Raw genomic sequence first — 26829 nt, forward strand, 5'->3', positions numbered from 1 at the left:
TGATACATTCGTCCACCAAAAGCCATAAAACGGCAACAACAAACAGACCACAGTCAGCTTCTAGGAAGCACAGTCAGTGTGGTGATTGAACTTGATCATGAATAATCCGCCGACATTTTTGCGCAAGTACATACTCTAAACTTAATTCGTCGTCGTCGCCAGTAATAACATAAAACGAGTGCGTCTTTTCATGAAGGAACCGTTGTGCGGTTTCAAACGAGATTCAATTCCTCACTCTGACTGTTCGGTTCGTATAAATAGAAGCAGATGATCCATCTTGATCTTGCCGTTTTGTCTGTGTGTCGTCGTCGGCTCGCCATACAAAACGACACGATGAATGTTGTTGGTTTAGCTAGCTAGCTAGCGGCAAAGACACGGTCTATTTCGTTTACATCGAATAAATCGCACAAAACATGAAAACCGTAATGAGCTTGTACAAAAAAGGCCGCGCCACCGCCCCGCGTCGGTGACAGATTTGTTTCTGGTTTTTATGATCGCGGTTTGCTAGCGCTGGCTGCTCCGACTGTTTACCAGAGGAACAAAAAAAATGTATACGATTGTTTACACGTTATCACAATGTTTATTGCTACAAGCGGCGATTATTGGAGGCGCAGCGGAAAAAAAGTAGTCCGAAAGCGCTTTAAGGGGGCGCGACTCGGGCGAAGCCGCGCGCGCTCCGCCGTTTGAACCGATAACGGATGCACTCAAAACTAGAAACTACAGGGGATAGACAAAATGATCGGGACAGGCAAAATTTTCACTTTTCAAAAAATGTTCAATTAGCTGTAACTTTTCAAAAAATGCACCAAATATTTTCAAATTTTTACTATAAGTTCCTCAACTAGTTGTGTATCAGTGGACAAAATTTGAAAAAGATCGGACAATTCTTCACGAAGTTATAAAGATTTTTGAAAAAGGTCAAATTATCCGATAGCCAACTTTGAGCTGTTATATCTCCGGATTCAATGAACCGAATGCAATGAAATTTTGACCATTTATGACTTATATAATGAGCTATGAAAAACCATCGACTTAACTTAATATTCTTAACACGGAAGAAAATTATAAGGATTAGATTATTTTTCTAATAAAACACCAAATTATCCAAAACATCAACATCGTTTTAAAATTCAAGATGCAAATTATAGTTTATTTAGTTTCCCTCTAATTGACTTATATATAAATGCGTTTTGAAGGAAAGTAACAACATAACCGCAAATAAATTGAAAAAGTAATGGGATGCATATTAAAAATAGATCAATTTACTAAAAAATCGTGAAAAAAATAAAATCGCAATAACTTTTTCGCTTGTTGAAAATTTCAAGTTAAGTCAAATGTTTTCCAGAGTTTATTATATAAGTCATGAATGGTCAAAATTTCATTGCAATCGGTTAATTGAATCCGGAGAAATAACAGCTCTAAGTTGGCTATCGGATAATTTTATCTTTTTCAAAAATCTTTATAACTTCGTGAAGAATTGTCCGATCTTTTCCAAATTTTGTCCACTGATCCACTGATAGTTGAAGAACTTACAGTAAAAATTTGAGAATATTTGATGCACTTTTAGAAAAGTTACAGCTAATTGAACATTTTTTGAAAAGTGAAAATTTTGCCTGTCCCGATCATTTTGTCTATCCCCTGTATTTCGAAAGGAAAACAAATCGGTCACGGTTGAGATGACTCTAAACGGTCATGGTGCGTGTGGGTAATAGGACTGTGGCAACGCGAGTGCGGTGACGGGGACTTCTGAACCCGTCATTACTGCGCGGTCATCCGATTTAGTGCTTTCTTCTTCTTTGATCGTTTTGATGGAGTGTTGAAAATTTATTCAACGTCAATTGATTTTTAAGTAAATTCTGGAACTGCCTTGAAGGAAACTAACTTCTGGGCCAGTTATGCCTTTCTTTTGTGAAATTTTAAGAAGAATTTCACTGAAGTTTCTGAGTACATATCGATCAAAGTAGTGTGAATCAGGCAGCTTGAAAGCTCTTGGATTCTTTTATAGGCAATTTTGTATGTATTATATTGCACATCCATTAGACTGTGACATTTAGGTACCATTTGTATGTTCCTCTTTTCGTTTCTTTTTCGTTCGATAAGACTTAGAAAGAAGTGCCTTATCGCTAGTTAGTGAAAATATAAACCTTATCAAGTACCATTGACTGCGATGAGATGGTTCCGTGGCACATTCCATATGGCACGTGGACTCAACCCTAAGGCATGATGATTCCTTCAAAGGCGGAGTAGCCACATTTACACGGAAGCGAATGTTTCGGCGGCATACCGCAGTACCAAGTTGTAAACAAAATACTTAGTCACGATACAAAATAGCACGGATTAAAAACGTTATGCAGAGGGCCTTTCTCTTTGCTGTTGATTTTGTGATATAAACTGGATTATCTTCAAGCATGTTCGAGAAATTTATGACGCAAATAGTATTTCAAACAATATATTAACTGACTGGATAAGCGTCAACAGATTTATATATTGATTATTGGATATTGCTCTGGATACGTCACCAATCCATCGGAATCCAAATCAGTTGATTAAGCAGAATTTATAAGGATGACGACATTCAAAATCGTACACTATTGAAAATACTTTGACGTACATGTGCACAACAGAAACATGTGCTCGAGATTTGAATTATGAAAAAAAAAATCCACGTACTCCGGTGAAACTCGAACTCACGACTCCCCATTTGCTGTACGAGTGCTTCTATTCCTTTAAGCTACGGATTCACTCGACTATCTCCGTCGTCAGTATGATTCCACAGTCGCATAGGTTTACTACTTTTCACAATCCAAATCTCCTTCGGATGGGATTAGATGAACGTCAAACATATTCTAACACATCTAACACATCGTGACGCTAGCATCAACTTCGACAACTACATGGTGATGGTCAAACTTCGTCTAAAACTTTCGGTCATCAACAATACACGGTACCGGCGACCGCCACGGTACAGCCTTGACCGCCTGAAGTAACCGGATGTCGCCTCAGCATACGCGCAATCTCTCGAGGCAGCGTTGCCGGACGAGGGTGTGCTCGATGGGGCACTATTGGAGCGCAGTAAAAGCAGCCATCAACAACGCAGCCGAGAGCACTATCGGGTACGAAGAACGGAGTCGACGAAACAATTTGTTCGACGAAGAGTGCAGAGCAGTTTTGAAGAAGAAAAACCCAGCGCGGGTGATTATGCTGCAGCATGGAACCCGACAGAACGTAGAGCGTTAGAAACAGAAACAGCAGACCTATCTCTTTCGAAAGAAAGAAAACGCCACCTGGAAAAGTGGAGTGCTGTGCCGTTCACAAGAAACACGGCAGTTCTATCAGTAGCTCAACAATCCCACAACAAATTCTTGCTGCGAGTCGAAATATGCAGGGATAAGGACGGTAGCTTCTTGACGAACTGGCGTGAGGTTATCGAAAGGTGGAAGCAGCACTCCGAATGTAGCCACGGGAGACCACTGCAACGGAAACGTCTAAGCCAGTGCAGCAGAGGACGGAATGGATCTAACTCGTGCACTGAGGCAACGTATCTAAATACCAAGGTAAATAAGATACTCAAACTATTATTCATGTATCAATCAGTGAGAAAAGGAAAAAATCAAAAATAAAATAGTTATGAAATTTGCGCAGATTTGTATGGGCACATTACTATTTAGCAAACTTTTTTGAGACATTAAGCTCTCACATCACAAAAACAATTTTAAAATGCATCTGACTAGATAAAAAGTAACTTCCATGCAATAAATCAGAAAATATAGCCATTTGAAAATCAATGACATTTTTTTTGACTCTAAACATAATTTAACAGCATTTAGAAACGCCCAAACTAATAGAACTTCGCATTGCAGAAATAATGACTTTCTAGAGTAAAATCACCAACTTTTCACAACTAACCCAGATCAGGGTGGCCACTAAATTTCAGTTTTGAAATACCCGTCTTTTTCCCGGTTTTCCCGGTACTATTACAGAACTTTTCCCGCACATTTTTTTAGTAGATAACGCCCAATTTTCGTTTCATATGGATAATAAGTACCATATAAAATGCACTTGCAATCAGAATTTAAAATTTTCATTTTCAATGAGTGAAATACAACGTGAGTTTTGAAAATTCTCAACTGTGTGATCAAAATAAAATTCATTTTGGTGAATGAATTTGTTCACCTATTCATTCATTTTTCTGTCACTGACAATTTTCACTGAGAAATAAAACTGGACCGTAACTCCCGATTATACTTCCAATCACCTCAAAACTTGTGTATACTAGTTAATTAGAATATTAATCATGTTCCCTATTTGTCCATTAAGTCGGATTGTGCGTCTGTTAACATAAATTCGACATTTTACTACGTGCGAAAAAATATTCGTGACAGAGAATTGAATGAAAAAGGAGAGGCATTCAGCTGACAATGAATGTGGTCAAACACGAATGAAAAATAGAGAACGTCAATCTCCATTTTCAATCTTCGAATTTTTTACTCTCTGACATATGAATACTATGTCTAGATATTGATAGTTTAACATTATTCTTGACGCAATGTATCTATAGAAAAAATAAATGTAACCACCAATGATGACATAAAAGACGTATGCTACACTTGTACTGTAGACAAAAATAAACAAGTGTAAAAGAGGTAGCTAACTATGTATGATGAATCTATAATAGGTAAGACGTGCATATAAAATGAACAAAGGTTGGACTCGATTATCCGGGACATGGAGGATAATCGAACCTTTTTTTGATTCATTGGCGTAGGTGCCCTCCACATTCACAACTTCATTGGTGTTGTTTCCGAGGATTCCTTCAGGATGTCCAACTGGGTATTACCCCAAGAACTTTCATCTGGAGAGTCTTACAGAGTTTTGTCCGAGATTTTATCTTTCGATGACATATTCCAAAAATATTATCTTGGATTTCTTCATTAACTCCTGTTAGGGATTCAACCTTGTATATCTTTTGTGGATTTCTCCAGATTCCTTAAGGAGAAAAATCAAAGAATACTCACGTTTTTAAGAGCACCAATCTTGAAAATTCATAAATTTTTGCAAGTGAGCAAAGCCAGGATAAACAAGTGTGGCTGATTCGATGCTTTCGTTCGAATATGCGTTCGTTAGATTTGTGCCTCTAAAGTTTGTATGCAAAAGTGCAATGGGATTTCTTGATGTTTCACCTTAACCTTCCGTAACTCGCGCGATTGGCCCACCACTGACAGCACCACGCTAATACTGAACATAAAAAGCGAGATTTTTACAACGTGTTGTACAAAACACAACAGCGCAATCGTTCAAGGGTTAATAGGTTTATTCTGGAAGAGGATCCGTTAGGGAATTTAGGATTTTGGCCTGTTGGTAATTAGGGAATAGAATTTTGGTCTGGGATTATGAATTCGATGGTCTCCTGGAACTCCTGAAGGATTCCCAAAAGAAGCTCTCATATACTTCCCAATGAACCCTTGGAAGATTTCTCGAAAAATAAACTCTTGCAGTAGTTTGATTTTCAGGATTCTGGAGTATTTCCAGAAATAGCTACCGTAAAGTTTTTGTAAGAAATCCCAGAAGGGCTTCCAAAAGGAACTCCTGGATGATTTGCAACTCCTGGAGGACTTTCATAATCAACTACTGAAGGTTTCCTAGAACAAACTTCTGGAGGTTTCCCAAGAAGAACTCTTGAAGGAAACGCAGTAGAAACACTGGAGAAATTCCAAAAGCAAATATAAAATAAAGATAAAATTCGGCAAAATCTTTTTGAAGTTTTCAAAATCAAAGTTTCAGAAGGAACTACTGCTGCGTACAAGTACCAAAGAAAATCTCCTGCAAATAACTCGTGGAGATGGATGAGTCTAAGAATGATTTCCTGATTGATTTCTAAAAAAGCTGTCGGAGGAAATCCAGAAGAAAATTCTAGGGAACTCAAGGAAGAAAAGGAAAGATTTTCTGGAGGGATTTCAAACAAATAATCTGAAAAGACTTCCCGTAGGAAATTTCGAAGGTTGGAGCAACTCCCATTACAATTGTGGAAGGAAAATCTTGATGAATCTTAAATTAAAAATTTCAAAAACCTAGAAAAATTGTAGAAGAAAGTTCTTGAAGAATATTAAGTTCTGTTTTAAGGAAATTCCAGTGATTGCGCCGGCGAATACCACGGGATTTCATAGAAGTATCCCAGGAGGTGTAAACATTCAAATTGGCTCATTAAGTTACTCTTAACAACAATTTTCCCGGTTAACATCTCAAATTCCCGGCTTTTGCCCGCTTTTTTTCCCGGTCGTTTCCAATTCCCGTCTTTTTCCCGGTTTTCCCGTTTTTTCCCGGTTCGGTGGTTACCCTGATGTATGTTAGTGGGTTTCGTTATTGACATTTGCGAGAATATCTTACCTTGGTATTTAGATACGTTGGCACTGAGGGAAGTTGAGGATGCCAATTATCAGCTCAAAACCAACAAAGCAGCTGGTAAGGATAGTATCGCAGCTGAACTCATAAACAACCTGCAAAGTTGGTGTTTGCTACTGATCTGGTTGGCATAAAAGGCGTGGAGTAGGCTCAAGGAATTCATTGTAGTATTTTCCAGAAATTTCTTCAAGAATTCATCTAGGGATTCTAGTGAAATATTCATCCGATATTTTGAGAACTTCTTCAGTGACTCTATGGCGAATTCCTTTGGGAGTTCCTTTGAAAAATTTCTTCAGGATTTTTTGAGCAACTTTTGCGGGGATTCGTTGGATATTTTTCCAGGTATTCCATCGGAAATTTCCCTAGATTTTTTAAGCAATTGTCAAGGTATTCTTTGGAAAGCTTTTCTAGAGTTTTTTAAGGCATTCATCTCAGGATTCCATTAACATTTTTTTTTTCAGGTATTTCCTATTTTTTTCAGGTATTTCCTAAAGTTTTTTTCAGTTGATTTCGTTGAGAAATCATTTTAGGGAGATTTGTAAGCATTGTTTGCGGACTCTCTGGAATAATTATTTGAGGAATACTTTCTTATGTTCACAGTCGATTTCATTGACAGAATACCAATGCAATACCTAGAGTGACTACTAAGGGAAGCCATTCTTAGAAGGGTGAACATATTGTTAGAATTCTGATTTTTTTTCCAAAAAACTTTGAAAACTTTCATAAAGAACTTTTTTATAAATAATTGGTGGTTTACTTTGAATTGTTCGAAAATGTCTTAAAGTAATTTCTGAAAAACTTACTAGAGGAATGTTTCGAGCAAACCCTGGAGAAATGTCTAATAAGAATGTTCGGGGTATTTTTGGAAAAATCTCTGGGAAAATGTATGAGGAACATAAAAAGAAATGCTAAACTTACTGGAAGAATCGATGGTATACTATCTGGAGAACATCTCCTGGTGTAGTGCATGGACAAATTCATTATGAAATTCTTGAAGACGATCAAATCACCTGGATTTCCAGAATCATAAATATCTGGAAATTTAAAGGAACATTGGGGTAAAATGTGTATCGTTATTTTACCAGATTTTTCATAGGTAAAATAGAACAGTCCATTGACTATTCTACCCAAGAAATGTTGTGCGTGACACATGTACTACCTGTTCTAATTAATCCTACCGCAACTGGATTGATTAATTATCAGATTAAAGATTATTATCGTTTCAAGACTGAAAACATAAATGAAATAATAAAAAAATGGCAGTATGCAACACAAAAGATTAGAGAGTGTATTTTCATTACCTTAAGCTTCCCATTTATACCTTATGCTATTTAAAGAAGAAGAACGATCATATCCTGGTACAGTTAGATCACAATAACATAGAATAACGAAAGATGTTTTAGAAAAAAAAATACAGTAGTTCGCATAGATGAGATGCTGGACTTTCAATACCCAGGAAGGTTGCTGTTCCAAGCAAATTCCAGGTATTTTCCCGGTTGAGTGGCCACTGGAAGGATTCTTTGATGAGTTTAAATAAATGATTTCTTACGGAATTTATCCAATGGTTCTATCAAGATTTTGTCTAAGTATTCTATTTTTAAATTATTTTAGGTTTCTTTGGAGTATTTCTCCATAAATTTCTAGAGGAACTTCTCAAGGGGTTTGTAGCTTGTTAATTGTCATCACTTCCGTTCACACACCAATAATTTCGCTTAATTATTAATGTTAAAGAATGAGTTCACTACCAGGAGGCTCAATGTAGAGCTTTTTGGTGTGAGGGTGAGTGGTGGGTCATCTTAAAAAAAAAGGGGTTCATTGAAGAATGTTGCCAGAGATGCATGCAGGAATAAATTCAGGTATCCCATCGCCAATCTCTCCAGGTTTTCCAGCAAGAATATCTTAAGAGAATTGTTGAAGAACCTCTGTCTGTGACTTTTTCATGAAGCATTGTAGATATTTCCAGGGACTTCTCTTGGAAATTTCGTTAAAGATTCCTTGTGAAATTTCCCAAGGGATTCGTTGCACAATTCTTCTAGAGAATCTTCCAGGATTTTTAACAAACAAAGCAAAACAAAGCTAAGATAACCGTACACATCGTAGTTGCTACTCCGTGATTGATCAGAACAATCGAAGTTGCACAGAAATCCAATGAATGGTGCTTGGGACTAGCTGCACACTCTCAATGAGAATCATTCAGGAGTTTTATCGGGTATATTTCCAGACATTTCACTGTGTTCATTATTCGAAGATTTTTTATTTTTTTTTTATCTGTATTAACGAGATTTTTAACCCTTGGCTAGTTCATCTCGGGACCCACGCTTTACTTCCCTTCCGAAGGAAGAACTCACATTTTGTAAGTTTGTCAGAAGTGGGATTCGATCCCAGGTCCTCGGCGTGAAAGGCATGCACTTTAACCATCACACCAGGTCCGCTCCCTATTCGAAGATTCTTTAGGGAATCTGTCATAGGATTCGTAGGAGATATTTTTCAGAGATTTTTTAAGGAATTCATTACAGAATTTCATCTGAAACTCCACCATTTAAGATATCGAGAATTTCTTTGATATTCCATTTGGAAATTGTTTTAGGATTCTTTGAAGTATTTCTCCAGGAAATGGTAGAACTTCTCTAGGGAGTCGTTGAAGTATGTTGCAGGAATTAAATCAGGTTTTTTAATAGTGATTTGTTAAAGAATCTCTTCCTGCGATTTTACCAGGAAGCATTGAAGATTTTTTCCAGGTATTTATCTTGGAAATTCCTTCAAAGATGTCCTGTGCAATTTCCCAAGGGATTCGTTGTAGAGTTCTTTCAGAGATTCACCTAGGAATTTCATCGGGTATTTCCCCAGAAATTTCATTGTATTTATTTTTCGAAGATTCTTTAGGAAATCCGTCAAAAGATTTATTGGAGATATTTTTCATTGATTTTTTTCAGGAATTCATTACAGAATTTCATCTAAAACTCTACCATTTATTATATCCAGAATTTCTTTGGGAATTCTTCTTGGAATTGGATTTCTTAGTGAATTTCTTCGGGGATGTGTTAGTTGATGCTACCAGAGACTCCTTGTGGAATTCTTCCAGGTTGTCTTCCAAGACTCCCTTCAGAGAAGCATTGCATATTTCTCCAGGAATCCCCTCAAAAAAATTTCAAAAAATCTTAGAGGAATCCTCCTTGCAGAATTCGTCTATGAATACCATTAGAATGTTTTTACTTTTTATAATCTTTGAGTAACTTCGACAGGGAATCCAAGTGAAATTCCATAATTTGTTGAACAGCTCTATCAGAGATTACTTCAGAAATTTCATTTCATTTCATTGAAAGTTTCTCCAAGTATATGTAACCAGAATTTCCTCGTATATTTTGTGGGGAATTTCACCTAGACTTCTCTGGAGAATATCTCTAAGAAATTCTTGGGGAATGCCTTCAGAAAATCACTGCAACTTCTACCACTAGGATTCCATCGGCAATTCCTTCACTGCCTTGATCGGGACTTTCTTCAAGCATTCATTTGGAGATTTTCTCCAGAAAATTCTTGAGAAAAATAATTCAGAGATTTCATCGAATTTTGCATTATAAATGCTATCGTGAATTCCTGCGGTATTGGTCTTAGAGGAACCCCTTGGATGCATACTTTCAGGGATTCTTTTGAAAAATCACTAAACGTTTCTCCAAGAATTCACGTGAAAACTCTTCCGAAATTTATTCAGCAAGTATCTACTTAGAGTACTACAGAATCTTCCTGATAGATTCATTCAATAATTATAATTCCGATCAGGATTCGTTTTTTTGTTATTTTAGAGGAAATTTTCAGGCTTTTTAAATTAATTTATGCACTTTTTTTTAATTTGAATGGAATTTAATTAGCAGAATATTGCCTCCACCCCTTTTTTTGCAAAATTTTGTATTTTCTGAGGAATTCCTGGTTTAAATAATGTTATTTGAATGTTCCTACGAAAGGAAAATGTTTCATCTATTTTCAAGTTTTTCCAAGTTATAAGGATTACCACTGGTAATTTATCAGTTAACTAAGTCTGTGTCCCCTAACAAGGAAATTTTCAAGAAAATGTTTCTTCGAATTTGCTAGAAATTCGTCCTAGCAAAAATTACCTAAGGAATTACTGAAAAATTCAGAAACAAACTCCATCAGCCATTTCATCATAAATTCTGCTCACTATTCAGTACTTCTACTAGCAATCCCTTTCTTTAGAACTTTTTCCTCACAACTCGCCGACAGTCATAAGTTCTATTACATTTACTGTAGGAGTTCTGCTTGAATTTAAGAAGTTTAGAATTCCTTATATTTCTTCTTTGTTCTTCAAAAGATGCAAGAATCCAAGGGAATTAGACCAGTAACAACATTTTTCGACGAATCGCTAGGAGAATTTCCAATGCCAATTCAATTTTGCTAAATACTATTTTAAAATCTGCTTATACAAATCTGTAAACGAAACGTTCGTTAATTATCGAAAAACTCATCAAAATCATCGCACTTTCCAAGAAGCGATAACAATGAATCAACACCGGTAGTTCTCCCACATTCCCAACAGCACAATGCATGATGTTCCTCCGACAGTTCCAATTAGATTCGGTTCCGCAAACATTACGACCAGAATGCGGATTCTACCAGCCAGTCACCAGTCGCCAGTTGCTGGGTGTGCTCGCTCAGCTCGCAGCACCCAAAACATTAAATCCCTCACAGAGAGAATGATAATGGGGAGTGAACCGTGACCATCACAATGGCCCGCCGGATACAAACGCCGGTCCGGTGGTGGTCCGCCTTCAGACGGAGACCGCGACCACCATCCCGCGCACGAGAGGTTCAAGGTCATTAAATTACCGTTAGTAAGATGGACTAGGGACTATGTACTAGCAAAGGGAGGATCCTTACCTTCAGTGCATTCAGATCGATATCGTCCAGTGAGCAGTTCACCGACTGGGGCATCATTTGATGCGCCATTTTGACGTAATCGTCGTCGTCGTCGACGTCGGTTCCCTACTACTCTTGGTTGGCTGCTGGCTGGTTCTGCTTAGTCTACTCGGTTGGCGGCGCGGCGCTCAATGACGACGGCGGGCCAGCGACAATGACAATGATGATGATGATGGTGATACGCGATGATGGTTGGTGTCGTTGTGGTGGGATATCCAAAGAGAACCGATTCCAAATCCCGATATCGGAGCTCTGCTAACAAACACGGCACACGGCACACTTCTCTGAATGTGAATGTGAGAATATCGTCGTTTCCACACGGGGGCACTTCCTGCGAGAGTGTATTCGTCTCGGCTCGCCGCGGCGGATGATGTGTGTTGATTTTCTTTTCTTCACTGAACTAAAAAAAAACTAGCCTTTTACTTCTCCGGACCAAAGAATAGTGTTGCAGAGCACTTTTGATTCGCACTTCTTCCTCGGGAATGACACATGGAAGGCCGCGGGAACCACGACGACGACGGGGCGGGGTGTTTCTTCTTAATCCAGAACACAGAACACTCCCGGAGATTCCTCCGGTATCTCTTCCAACAAGATCCACTTCACACGACAAAAAAAAACCTCCGACTTCGGAATCCAAATCACACAATCTGCTCACTTTACCCTCCAGGGGGAACACTTCCCGCGGGGGACACACTGACCGCTTCTGCACGGAATCAGCAGCACACTCGATCAATTATTGGTTCCACAAATTGAAAACATTTTCCAAATTGCCACCTTAATTCTTCTACGGCTGCTTTAGCGATGGGGAGCACAACGGGGGAAATAAAAAAGAACACTCCTTGTTAGATGGGTTCTTCGACTAATACACGCAGGTTCTCTCCCTCTCCCTCTCTCTCGTCAATCCGTCCGGGTGGTGTGTGAATACAAATTATCTAGTGTGACATGTGAAAACGGGCTAGGTTGTGATTAACGTAATTTCATGACTAAAACGCTCATACATAATAATTAGTTTTTATATACTGTTCCATTCAAGCTGCCATTCTTATTTGATCTCAGTCATTCGATTTTCTTTTCGGGAAAAGAACTCCTGCATAAATCCAAAGAAATCCCAGGAGCAATCCATGAAAGAATCCTGGAGTAATCTTTGAAAATTCTCGGAGGAATCCCGGAAGAAGTCCTTGAAGAAATCCCAGGAAAAACTCGAAAGAAAATCCTGTAAGAATCAATGCAAGAATCATGGAAGAAATCTCTGAAGGAATGGCTGAAAGAATGTAGGAGAAATACCCTAAAATTTAGGGCCTGAATGAAATTTGAGAGGAATAGCTGAAGAAATTTATACACTGGGAGACTTGGTCGGTTTTGTCTTTGGAGCGGTCAGTTTCATTTATTGTCAGGTGTTTTTGATAATTTTCGTCAAACTCCAAATTATTTTACAAAACGAAAACATAGACATCTTACAATATTAAAAATTTAACATTCACTGCCTATTTTACTGGACAAAACGGAAAAACTAGAAAACGGTTATTGCCTAAAGAAAACCGGTTTATCGAATCACGAGAGAAAATATTGAAGGAATCCTTGAACGTTGAACTTTTCGTCATTGAAATCATCGTCATCATCAAACATTTGAAAGCAGATTTTTCGTTCAAAACAAAAGTTTTTGCCATGAAAATATATTCACTGTACTCCACATGAGGAATATAATGCAGTGAATATATTTTCATAATCCTAGTTTTGATTTGCAGCGAGAAAACTGCTTTTTATTTTCCGAAAAATGATGACTAATGCTTGAGCCTGAAAGGATTCATAAGGAATCCTAAAAAACACGTAGACTGAATCTCTGGAGGAGTGCCTGAAAGAATGCTGGTAGGAATCCTGGGAAGCATCATTGAGAGAATCTATGAATGAATAAGACGTGGAATCTCTAAAGGGATTCTGTTGGTAACCAATAAATAAATCATGGGAAGAATCAATGCAGAAACCATGGGAGGAATTCTTGAAGAAATCCCGAAGATAATTTCTGTAGGGATCCCCGAAGAAATCCCTAAAGGAATATCAGGAGAAAGCGCACGTAAAATTCTGGAGGAATTCCTGATGTAATCTCAAAAATTATCCGTAGAGGAATATCGAGAGAAATCCCGGGGGAAATCGACGAAGTAATCCCGGGATGAATCCCTAATGAAATGCCGAAAAATATTCCTAAAGGAATCTTGGAAGCATTCCCTAGAAGCAATCACTAACGCAATTCCATATGTAATTGCTAGAGGAGTGCTTGAAAGAACCACAGACAAACAGATGTAGCACTTACAATAAATTACGTTAAAAATCATAGTCACGGATGCATTATCGCCCAACGCTAAAACACTGTGTGCCGCAAACATGGCACTAGATGAGTAGTGTGTAAAAGTCAAACAGGAGCAAAAACTATGCTAACGCCGCCGGTTCCTAATTTTCGTACTACGATTATTTGAATCGATCGTTAAAAAGGTGGACGATGGAGGGTGAGTAGAGTAAGGCGTCTGTTTGTCTGTGGAAGAACCCAGGAGGAGTCCCTGAAGGATCTCGGGAAGAAATGCCCGAAATAAAATGAATTTCATGAAATAATCTTTAGAGTAATAATGTAGAAATTCCGGAAGGAATCTGTGAAATAATCCAGCAAGGAATCCTAGAAAGATGATGTTGAATAATTCATGGATGAAACCTGAATGAATGCATTATACCTGCAGAAATTCTTGACAGAAACACAGAAAAAAAATCAAAGTGAATACCGGGAGGAATCCTCAAAATAATCCCATGAGAAATCAATAAAAGAATCCCGGTGAATTCAGCAGGAATCCTCAAAAGAATCACTAAATGAATCTTGAGAAGAAAACTTGAAAGAACTTCCGAAACAAATTCCTAAAGGAACCCCGGTGAAATTGCCAGGAATAATCTTCGAAAGATTACTTGAATAAATCTTAGGAGAAAGGAACACGGAACAAATCAATGGAGAAACCGGTCGAGGAAAGAGTAATTGTAATATCTTGTCGATTGTACGAACTATAAATGTTATGTTTCATCCCACGTCGCGTGAATTGTGAATATTGTTAATGATCTTATCTTGGCACAAATCACAAAAACAATTACATTTTATTTCATAACATTTCTAAATTTCTCAAACATTATAAAGACATATCCTTATAACTAAAGTTAAACAATTTGAGGAAAATGCGCTTACTGTCTAAGAGATTTCACCTAATCGCTGAATTCTTTCGAGGACTGTTTGACAAAACTCTTTCGAATATAATACAAAAATCGGTAAGAAATATTTCTTAACTTTTCTCAGAGTTCTTTTGGGTTAATTGCAAGAAATTGCTTTGGCATTTCCACATAATGACATCCAAATACTCAACAAAATCTAAAAAAAAACATTCAGGAGTTCAATCAGCAATTCCGCATACTTTATGACCGTTTGATTCCATACACAGTTTTAAATAAGAACTTGGATGTCTGTACTCTGTGCTGGTGGTGTTCCTCGCTTTAAATTCATTTCCCGTTTCGCGCAGTTTTTCCTTGATATTATCGAGGGTTTTTCTTTTCTGGCTTTCTCCAGTTTTCCCAAGTATATCCAGAGGTTTTTACGTATTTGCTTCCATAAATGGCTCTTTCCGAGATTTTTCACGATTTCAGGTTTTTCGAGGTTCTTTACGGGGTACTTATCTGCTAGAGTTTCTCGATTCCTCCCGGAGATCGTTCCAAAAACTTTCCAAAGTTCTTCCAGGATTTTCTCTTAATAGTTTCGAGATAGTTTTCCAGCAATTTCACTCGGGATTTTTCCAGGTTTTTTAAAGGCAGTTTTCAGATATTTCTCATGAATTTCCTGGCGAGCTTTTGCACGCAGTTTCTCCCAGGATTCCTTTTAGAAGTTTTCAGAATTCCTCCTTAAATTTAGTTAATATTTCCTCCGGGGATTAATACCAGAACTTTTTTTTTCGAGATGTCTCAATTTCTCTAAGGATTTCTTTCGAAGTTCCTCTCGAGATTTCTCTAATCAGATTTTGCGAAGATTTTCGCTAAATTTGACAGGGATTCCTTCAGATATTTTTCCGGGAATTCCTTACAAGAAATCTCGTTAGATATCCCAGGAGAACCAGAAAGAACTCCGGGAGCATTTTCTAAAGAAACCCCAAAAAGGAGCATCCAGTATCTTGGTATAATTTTTGGTAGAGATTTCGGGAAGAACTTTGGGAATAATCCCGAGAAAATCTCTAAGAAAATAGTTTCAGGTGGATCATTACATACAAGAAATGAATTAATCAACTACAGGTCGGACTCGATTATCCGGGGATTCAATCAGCAGGGGGCCCGATTATCCGGAGCTCAATTATCCGGTAAAATGGCTTCGATTTTGTTTTTGTCAAGAAATGTGATTTACATCAAATGCAACACCTGTAAATAGGATTTAGCCTATTAAAAAATGTTTCTATTTTTTTCACATTTTTCAGCTAAAATTTCATTTTCAAAAAACATGGTTATAATAAAACCAGATGTTGAGTTCAGGCTCTACATCGTCATGTATGTTAGCTTCTATGTTTAACGATCAGTTTTTGATTGAAGAACATCAAAAATAAAAGAAGCATGGCTCGATTATCCGGGTAATTCGATTATCCGGGGTGAAATAATTTTTTAGTCACCCGGATAATCGAGTCCGACCTGTACAAGGAAAAACCTTGAAAAATTTCCGAAAAAAAATAAACGGGACGAAAATTTTGAGAAATACGTCGTACATAATTGATGGCTTCTGTAAAGCTAAACAAACTGATGCGCATTATTTGGACCTCTCGGCCGCTTTCGATAGCATAAATCATGAAATTGCGATTGCCAAATTAGCAAAACAACGCTTCGGTGGTAGATTTGTTTGTTGGCTGCGTTCGTATTTCATCGGCCGCCAGCTCACCGTAAGAATTGGAGATGTAACTTCACGTATTTTTGATGCTCCTTCTGGGATTCCCCAAGGTAGCCACCTTGCTCCCCTGATCTTTCTTATATACTTTAATGATGTTAATAAGAAATTGAAGGTTCCTCGCTTGTCCTTCGCCAACGATATGAAAATTTATTTTCAAATTAGTTCGCCTGCCGATGCCTGCTTTCTCCAGCAACAGCTAATCAATTTTGCAGAGCGGTGCGCTACAAACCGGATGAAAGTAAACCCCAACAAGTGTGCCGTTATAACTTTCTCGAAGAAAAAGGATTCTTTGCAGTTCAATTACGATCTCTTCGGCACTTCCATTGAAAGGACTAATAGCATTAAGAACCTAGGCGTGCAGCTGGATAGTGAGTTGTCTTTTCAGCAGCACATATCGTATGCTGTCGGAAAGGCGTCCAGAAACCTCGGCTTCCTGTTCCGTGTCGGGAAAGAATTCACCGACATCTATTGCCTGAAGCAGTTGTATTGCTCTCTGGTGCGCTCAACTTTAGAGTATTGTTCGCCTGTATGGAATCCTTACTACTTTAACCGTTATGTGTCCGACAATTTTTTTGCTTTTTTCTACACCGTGCTTTTCAAATGGGCACTGGGTACCCGGGTACCCTGTCGGACACATAAGGGTTAACGGAGTGGATAGAATTGAAGCTGTACAACGAAGGTTCATCCATTTCGCTCTCCGACGCCTTCCATGGAGAGACCCGTTTCGTCTACCCAGTTACGAGAGTCGTTGTCAACTCATCCATTTGGACAGTTTAGCGATTCGTCGGAATGTGGCCCGAGCTCTGTTCATCTCAGATGTGTTAACATCAAGGATCGATTGCCCGGTTTTGCTGACCAATATCCAACTGCATGTGCAAAGTAGAGCTCTACGAAACCAACGGTTTTTGGAAATTCCTGTCCGTCGCACGAACTATGCCGCTTACGGATCCCTGGGTGGCCTTCTTAGACTTTTCAATAGGGTTGCTGACGGTTTCGACTTTCACCTGTCAAGGGCAGTACTTAGGAATAATTTTAAATTGATTTTATGTAGATCCAATATCATTAGGGCATAAGTTAGCCTGTTGATAGTAAAAACAAATAAACAAACAAATAAACAAATAGTGCTGTAGCTCCTGCACAAGACTCTCCAAAATATCTTAGGAAAAAGTTCAGGTTAAACTCTGAAATTGAGAGACATGAACACCGGAGGAAATCTTCTGAGAGAAGTCTCGGGGGAAATTCCCAGAGAAATTTCAATAGAAATCTGACGAGAACCCTTGGGAAATATACCAGGTGAAACTTCTGTAGAAATCCAAGGAGAAACTCTAGAAGAAAGCAATCGGAAATTTCTTGGAGAAATCTCAGGAGAAACTTCGAAAGGCATCCCGGAAGGAATTCCTGCAAAAAATTAGTGAAAAACTCCTTAAACCCCTTCAGTAGAAATCTCAGGAATGACTTCTTCAAGAGGAATCCCGAAAGATACTCTAACAGAAATTCCGCGACAACATCTGCGGTATATTCTGAGATAAACTCTTGTAAAGATCTCGGATTAATCCTGCTATAAAACCACGGAAACTCTGGGCGCAATACTGGGAAAACCTCCAGAGAAATTCAGTATGATTACCGTAAAAATCCAGAAGAAACTGATCGAAATTCGGGACTCCTGGATGATTCTCAATACAGAATCCAAAAAATGTTCGAATATTGGAAAATGCTGATAGGAATCCGAATACCAAGATAAATGACAAGAAAAATGCGGAAGGAAAAAACAATGTGAGGAATTTCAAGAAGTATTTCCAAAGAAATTTCAGAAAGAAACTCTGAAGGAATTTTTTAAATAAAAATGTTGTAGCCGATTTTCTAAATGAATACATTAACACTACATAATCGAGAACTTTTTTATTCATACCCTCGATGTAGTAAACTCTAAGGGACTCAATTTAAGAGTAGATCTACAAGTAATTAAAATCCGCTACTTTTGATTCATATGACTCAAGTTTTACTTTTTTATCGGTGCAAAATCTCCTGAGTATCCACGATATTCCCTGAGTATTCCAGGTTTTTCCCGGTTAAATAAAATTCCCTGAGGGTTCCTAGTTTTTCAGAATTTCCCAGGTAGCGACACCCTGAACGAAGGTATCCTGGGAGCAATTCCCGAAGATACCTGAGAGACAATTCAGGAAGAATCCTGGAGGAGGAATTTCGTCTTACCGTAGAAATCCTGATCCTGATCCAAAAGGAATCAATAGAGAATTTTGCAGGAAGAAACCAAATGGAATAATCTCAGAGAAAATGCCTGTCGGGATTCCTGGAGGAAACCTTGACGGAGACTCAAGAGCCATCTTCAAAACAATTCCCTGGAAAAATCCGCGAAAAGCATTTCTGGGATGGAATTTATGAGAGAATTCCAGAGGAATCCGGAAAAGAATTCCTGATAGAATTAAAGAATTCTGGAGGAATTTCTGAAGGAACTCTTTGGGAATATCCTAGAAAGAATGCTGAGTGGAATATCGGGAGGAATTCCAGGATAAATACAGGGAGAAATCCATTTAGGATTATCGGAAGGAAATTCAGGAAGCCTGATAAGAATCCAAAGGGAAATCCATGAAAAATTATCGGGAACGCGATCGGAAATTTTTGAATATTACAGAAAGTAATCCCTGCGGGAGGCCTTCCATTTAATATACATTACGTCAGTGCCATCTAGTGCAGTATTTTTTAACTCTTCCCTGAGTCTAGATTGGAACAATAGCCTGTTTTTCACATCAGTTTCACTAGTTCGGCAGTTCGGTACCACTGAGACTGGCGAGATTTTTCCTCTGATATAAAATGACAGCTGAGTTTCTTGCATTAGATACCTAGATCAAATCTCTGTAACATGTGTTTCAAATAAGTTAGAATGTTAGAACAAAAGTGTCACACATAAGCCTTTACAAGATTCCTCCAGGTTTAAGCTGCATCGTCAGCTGCTAGTTTGACAGTGGTCTTGAAAATCGGTCTCTCACCGTTGCTAGAAGCAATCCGTCCGAGCGATCTGTAGGTAGTCTCAGTTTTTAAAGTGCTGTTGTGGAGTTTTTCGAAGCTAAATACAAACTGACCGAGGCTAAGGTTTTAATGCCTTCTATCGGAAAAACGATTATCGCAATTGAAAAAATCGTTTGGTTTTCAAGTGGAATACATCCAAAAACTTTTGATTTTGCCCAAAATTGAAATTTTGAGCAAAAACTTGTTTTTCCATGCCAACTTACCTAAAGCTATCGATGCACTTTTCGAGGCTAACTAAAATCAACCGCGATTGAAGTTTTAGTGCATTGTATCGGAAAAGTTTGTTCTAGGAATTGTCATTTTACGAGCGAAACAGATTTGTCCGTATCAATTTGCATATGCGCCTATAGATACACATTTCTTAGCTAACTACAAATCGGCCTAGGCTGAAGATTTGATACCTTCCATCGAAAAATGGAGCATCACAATTGAAAGACAGCATTATTTCATGAAATTTGAGCGATTGTCAAGCATGCATCCTACAAAACCACCGAAGCTCAGGTTTTGGCAAAGCAAACGTATCAATTTAGTACACGATCAAAAGATGCATGATGGTGAGCTTGGATATGCTTATCAATTAAAAAAAAAATGTGGTGAGTGTTTCACGATATGATTGTTGGCATTACAATATTCAGACCCTAGCCTTGGCTAGCCACTCTTTGACTTGGTGTTTTTTTCAGCACCTTTCAAGTTATTAATTCAAGGGCTCTCTTTGCATGACATTTTTTGACAATCTTTATCCTTCAGAAGATTAATCAGTGCTTTTCACGCAATTTTCGCATGAAATTTCTTCAGGAGTTCCTCCAGAAAATCATCATGAGTTCCTCGGGAAATTCTTCAGTAGTTTCTTCAGAATTTCCATTATTAGTTCCAGCAACTATTGCGTCATGGGTATCTTCTGAGGTTGCTTCAGAAAATCTCGCACGAATTCCTTTAGAAGTTTGATGGAATATCCTTACGAAATCCCATGGGGTTTTTCTATACAATATCTTGTAATTGCCCCAGAACTGCTTTTAAGTTTCCCTTAGGAATTAATTTTGGAATGTATTCATGAATATTTCTAGGAATCTTCCTTGAAAAATAGTACGATTCTACTTGCTTCTTGTGGCACCTGGAATTGAAGTTCCTGAAAGAATTCATTCTCGGGTTTACTTCAGGTGGTTTTTGTAAGATTCATCCAAAACTTTGATGCTCAGTTTCTAGTGAACCGATTTGTCACCATGGAGTCATGTGAATTTTGATTTGTATTTAATCGATTGAGTTCTGTTCGCTACAGGAAAAGTTACAGATAAACGAAACGACAAAATAATAGAACCACTTTCAGATTGTCATTGCCAAAGGATATATGTATCAGAGTATCTGTTGCTTGATTTTTTTTCTTTTTTATTTATGGATTTTCTGCCGTAGGCAGGTTCATCCCGAAACTTCTGTTGCTCGATGATTGATGATATGCTAGAACTTAAATTAAGGATTCAATTTTAAATTGGAACATTTTTATTGAATTGACCACAAATAACCATCATACAAATCGGCTGTTATTGTTTTGTCCCAACGTATTTCTGTAACTTTGAAAATAGTGAACAGATCAATTTAATCCAAATCAAAATTCCCGTAAATCCATGGCAGCAACCAAAATGTCAGCCAAATCGGTTTACTAGAAACTGTGCATCATTTCGTCAAACTTGACCGTTTTGTATGACATAGGACTGGTGGTCTTATTGTTTTGTCCGGCACACTGTATTGTCCACTAGCATTATAAAAAGAAAAAAAGTAATGTTCTTCAATACGAAATAAAGAAAGATGCGGCCAGTTTTGGTTCTTCATAAATATGCAAAAAAATGGGAATACTCACAATTGTTTAAATTAACATTTGTAGGGTTCTGGAACTGATTTTATTGTGTTTGTCTAGCCCAAAGTCACCCCCAAAATGCTTGATTTGTACAACAGCCCGAACAAATATGTTTTCCATACCTAACCATGATAACTAATGTTACTTTTCTCAACAACTAATCAATACACCATGAAACCAGCAATTACTCATCGCATATTGAGTGTTAAGCTCTTTTCTACAGGCTCCTTAAAAACGATTGTGTATGGTACGCCTAGCAATATGAAAAATTAATGAAATTAAATTATTTTTTCAACCCCCAATATCGTTGACACAAGTTACATCCATCGTATCCTATCCACTTCTGAGAATCACTTAGGTCAATGTTAGTTTTTTGAGCAAAACAACCTCGTGACGTAAGTTTTGAACGTCCCCCAAGTATTTGAAATGCTAAAAACAACATTAGCTGTCAATCAGCCAGCTTCACTGTTTTTTTTCTTGTGGGGCACCACACAATTCATGTTCTGCCTATTTTCAAATGTCACACTAGATTTTTTCTCCACCCGAGAAAAGCGATGATAAATTTTCAATCCACAATCCATTCATGTATGCCTGTCAGTAGAACTGGTCAGCACGCTTTCAGCACAATCCTTCTACAATATCCACACTGGCCACCACCGATAATCCAGATCCGATTCCCGCAGCGGAATCGCCGAATATAATAACGTTCCCGAAATCTAACGAACTGCATCCAGTTCAGCGCGACGACGACGGACGGCACGGCAAAAATTTCCTTCCGACTTCTGATTAATCAGAAAATCTCACACAAAAATACACAATCCAACACGCACACACCCACGACGGTGCGACGCACTGCACACCACTACCACCGAAAGGGCGAGGTGCACTCACACCGCTAGAACCACTCCCTTGCGTGTGTTCCACACACAAAACGGGAATCGATTCGAGTGCGATCAAGAAGAGACGACGACAGCGACGACGGTGGTGTCGTGGGTGAACAGCGGTGGTGGGGCACACAATCTTCCAGCGCACTGATTTTTTCACTGTCGTCGACTGACTCGACGATGATCTCCACCCTCCACCGAAGAATCAAATTCACTCCAAAAAATCACCGTTTCGCGACACGATTCCGCACCCGAAAGCGAAAAAAACCAACGTCCCGACGGATTTCCCACTGAATGCACTCACTTTTCCACACGGCAGACACCAGGAAAAAACACAAAGAAGCATCAAACGACTGACTGCTTGCTTGCTTGACACACCACAATGATGATGATTGATCAGCGAACGACGGCGCGCGGGCAGAGAGATACGACGGCGGACCTCCTGCTCGGACGGTTGCACTTTGCTGTCTGTCTGGCGAGTGGCGACTCTAGCCGAACCGAGCGACGATGGACCTCGTAGTCGTACTGATGCAAGCGTTGCGAATGTGTGCGTGTGATGGCCGATGCGGGCGCGGATGACAGTTCTGTTATGAATGAAAATCGATATGAACGAAAATAACGGTGCGCTTCGGGTTGACAGACGGTGACGTAATAACGGTACACTTTGTACGAGGGGTCTTTCGGGAGGCGGAACAACAACTAGATACGGTGTGCTTTCCAGAGTACTGTATTGAATAAAGTTTAGGACAAAATTAATTGATTGGCTTGTGCTGCGTGATTAATTCTTTCTTTTTTATCATTTCGTTACACCTAAGCTAGCATACTTCCAGAGGATCTTCTAAGTGTTTCTTCTATAAACTTGCTAGAGAATTAAAAAAACAACAAAGAAGAAAAATCAAATGCTGTTTGAAGAAATCTTAACCTTCGGAGGCGAGATGGACCGTGAACGGTCTTAGCCGTCTAAAGTAGTCACCACAAAGAAAAAAAAATCTTAACCTTCTTCGTGCATTAGCTGACGCTCACCTCGCTGACGTAGTGCAAGTTTAGGGGTCATAATGACCTCAACGCACGACTAGGGTTAAAGATGCTCGAACAGGAATTTCTGGAGGAGTTCCTGGAGAAATTCCTGGAGGAATTTTTGAAGGAATTCCTGGAGGAATTCGCGAAGGAATTTCTGAGGTAATTCCTGTTGGAACTCTTGAAGGTATCTCTGGCGGAGTTCCTGAGTGAAATCCTGTAGTAATCCCTACAAAAACACTCCCACTAGCGTGCGCAGGATTCTTGCTTGGGCTGGGGGGGATGGGGGGGAGAGGGGTGGCATTACAATGATGATGCAATATATGATCAAGGATTTTTTCCCGGAACTTTTCCGGGAATTCCTCTTGGAATTCTTCAAGGAATTCCTCCAAGAGTTTCTCCAGAAATTCCTCAAAAAAAACCCCTTCAGATATTCCTCCAGAAAATCCTCCAGCAATTTCACCAGGAATTTCTTCCCGGATTCCTTTAGATAATCCAGGGCTGTTACAACAGCGCGGATTTCGCGAATTTCGCGATTTTCGCGGGTTTGGCGCGGATTTGCCCCTAGAATTCGGCCCTTGCGCGGATTTGGCGCGGAATTGGTTTTGCTGTTCTGTCATGCAAATTTTGTTGAATTTTGAACATGATTATCACCGACGAACTGACGTGACTCTCGAGCTCAGCACATGACCGAAGAAATAAAACCACCGATGTCGGTGGTATAATCCTGGGGAATTTTTGAAGGAATTCATGGATAAATAACGGGAGAAATACCTGGAATTATCAAAAAAAAAAATCCTGAAAAAATTTTAAACCACCAATAAACTCTTCAAAAAAATGCAACATTGTCTTTCAGGAATTTTCCCAGAGTTTCCTTCCCTGGATGCTGTAGGGATTATTAATAGTATAACTGCGGAGGAAGTTATTTTCTCTTTGTACAGGCAACTCCTCATGTGTTCCTCTTGGCATTTCTTCAATATTATCTTAAAACGCAGTCCACAAACTACGTAGACTCAATTTCGGCCATTTCAGAACTAGCCTCATAGACTTTGTCCATACAAAATTTTCGAAATTAGGATGAAGCTTAGATTTTGACCAGACCACCCTCCGCCCCCTAAGAGTCTACATAGTTCATGGACGGGCTCTAAAGTATACTGCCTAAAGTTAAAGTTTCTTTCTAGAATGTCTTACTGGGGCTCTCCAGACATCACTAAAAAATCTCAGAGTTAATTTCTAAGAATCACCCTCACAATATCCTACTCAAATTCAAGCTAATTATTTTAAAAATTCTTCGAAAAATCAGGTTTTGCAAACAAAAACTTCAAAAATTCTTTCCGTTTCATTCAGGTTTGTCAAGGATTTGTTAGAGATACCTCCATGATTTTTTTGTTTGCTTTCACAAATCTTGTGGTATTTTTTCTTGAACGACGGGTTCTGACCGATTTCTCCAAAAGCGCTCTGTAGGTTTTACTCGCGATTTTACTAAAAATTCTTGAAGGAATATTACTGAAAAAACATGACATAGAGTTGTGGCAAAACGTCTTCGAACTGTAGAAAGCTTAGAACAATTAAGACACAGACAAACAGTCGTAACACTTGCGAAATTTCCATCGATCACGCTTTTAACGATCATTTTAAATCTTCATAGTTGTGGCTTTCACAACCAGAGGCGCATATCGTTTTTCTATGCGTTTGACGTTTCACACTAGCGCCTTCTGTTGACGATATTGCACAACACAGTGATTCGTGCAACTTTTCCACCAGGTGATGGTAGTGTGAACTGGGCGATGGATTTCTATGAAAATCGTTCAAGGTGTTACGTCTGCTTGTCTGTGATTAAGATGAGCTGCGTTAATTTACGAATCAACAGTTCAGCTCCCACCCAGCTCTCAAATAGTCCATTCAAGTTGAAAGTGCCTTTTATTCATACACTATTGTAGACTATTCAAATTCTATGTTTAATATATACGTAATGAAACTTTATTTTCACACTTTCGCGGATTTGGCGCGAATTTAATTTCACAATCGCGCGGATTTGGCGCGGATTCAAATTTGTCTCGCACGGATTTGGCGCGGATTTTTTTCCACGCTTCTCGTAACTACCCTGAATCCTAAAACAATTTCTCACGGAACTCTTCCAGAAATTCCTCCTGAAAATTCTCTAGGAATTCCCGTCAGAGTTCCTCCATTACTTCCTCCTCGGATTCTTCCAGGAATTCCTCCACGGGTTTCTCCAGAAAATCCTTAAGGAATTTTTCCCGGAACTTTTCCGGGAATCCCTATCCTGGAATTCTTCGAGAAATTCCTCCATGGATTCCTCCAGGAATTTCTCCATGGATTTCTCCAGGATTTTTTTCCGGAAATTTCTCCTGGATGCCTTAAATAATTTCTCCATGGACTTATCCTGGGGATCCTCCAGAGATTCCTCCAGGGATTATTCCTGGAATTCTTTCAAAATTTCCACCAAGGGCTTCCAGAAATTTCTTAAGGAAGCTTCGAATATTTCTCCAGAAATCCCTCAAATTATTGTTTTAGGAAAAATCCTCTAGGAATATCTGGCAGAATTCCTCCAATATCTCCTCCAGGGATTCCTCCAGGAATTGCTCCACGGATTCCTCCAGAAAATCCTAAAGAAATTTATCGCGGATCTCTTCCAGGAAATGCTCCTGGAATTCCTCGAGAAAATCCTCCATGGATTCCACCAGGAAATTCTCAAGGACTTTCTAAAAGTCCAGGAATTTCTACCAGAATCCCTCCAGAGAATCCTAAGGGAATGTCTCCTGAACAGATTATCTGTACGCACATATCTCATTACGAGATTGAGAAAAGTTGGCTTTGAACACATGAAAATTCTGTGAGCATGAGACTCGCGATGCTGGTGCACATCACATTAGCATTGCGAGTCTCAATGAGCCATCTCAATGAGACAAGTCTCAGAGCACCTGTCATTATGCCAAAAAGTTGTCGAGTCGGGTAGGTAAGGGGCTGTCCATAAACCACGTGGTCATTTTTTTTGGGACTTTTCAACCCCCCCCCCGCGTGGTCATTAGTCCATACAACAAAATTCATTAGTCCATACAAAATGGTCATTGGCCGAACCCCCCCAATGACCACGTGGTTTATGGACAGCCCCTAATCATAAACTAGCTTCTAAATGATTTGATTTTTGCAGCCTCAAGAGTTTCTTCCTACAACAATCCCACTGCGGTTGGTCAATGTGCATGTGAACTTAAGTTAATGGAGACAAAATTGGCATCACCAACAGCATACAGCAAAGCACCGTGGGCATCACTATTTAATTAGGAAAGGGGCAAGCGCAGGTTGCGATTTCCGAAGAAATGACCCACCTAGCGAGCCACACTTTTTTCTTTCACTTCATGATATCTGTGAATAAAACCCATGTAAAACCCAGTCGTTTGATGTAGTAGCAATGTTTCATAATGACCGACATCATTTTTGTTATGCTCCGCAATGCAAACCCAAATACACCTGTAAAATCTGCATAGATTAACGTCCATTAATTACGTAAAGATGAATCGAGGAGAAGGTTATTGAAAAAAATCTCCCGTGTAACACAAACGCGTGTGTCTCATAAGAAAGAGGGTGTCCGAAATCATGAAAACTTTCTTACGAAATAAATGGACAGAAAAATAATTCTTTAACCCACCTAGGATGTTAGGATGTGCGCACCAGGCCGGCGTAGTGCACGCCCAGCATGCCATTCTGGGTCGTATTGACCCCAACATCTTACTAGGATTAAA

At 38.9% G+C, this 26829-nt stretch overlaps 1 protein-coding gene across 1 annotated transcript in view; it reads right to left on the reverse strand.

The window, feature by feature from the left end:
- LOC109406566 (serine/threonine-protein kinase mig-15) overlaps positions 1-22524 on the reverse strand; it is a gene marked incomplete in the record, with an annotated part of 267320 nt that extends 244796 nt beyond the window's left edge. The window contains 2 exon segments of the mRNA XM_062853630.1: positions 11290-12118; positions 22356-22524. Of these exon segments, the coding sequence (XP_062709614.1) occupies positions 11290-11358 (69 nt within the window).
- Positions 22525-26829: the final 4305 nt, after the last annotated feature.

The sequence above is a fragment of the Aedes albopictus genome, chromosome 2, assembly GCF_035046485.1.
Source record: "Aedes albopictus strain Foshan chromosome 2, AalbF5, whole genome shotgun sequence".
Lineage (NCBI taxonomy): Eukaryota > Metazoa > Arthropoda > Insecta > Diptera > Culicidae > Aedes > Aedes albopictus.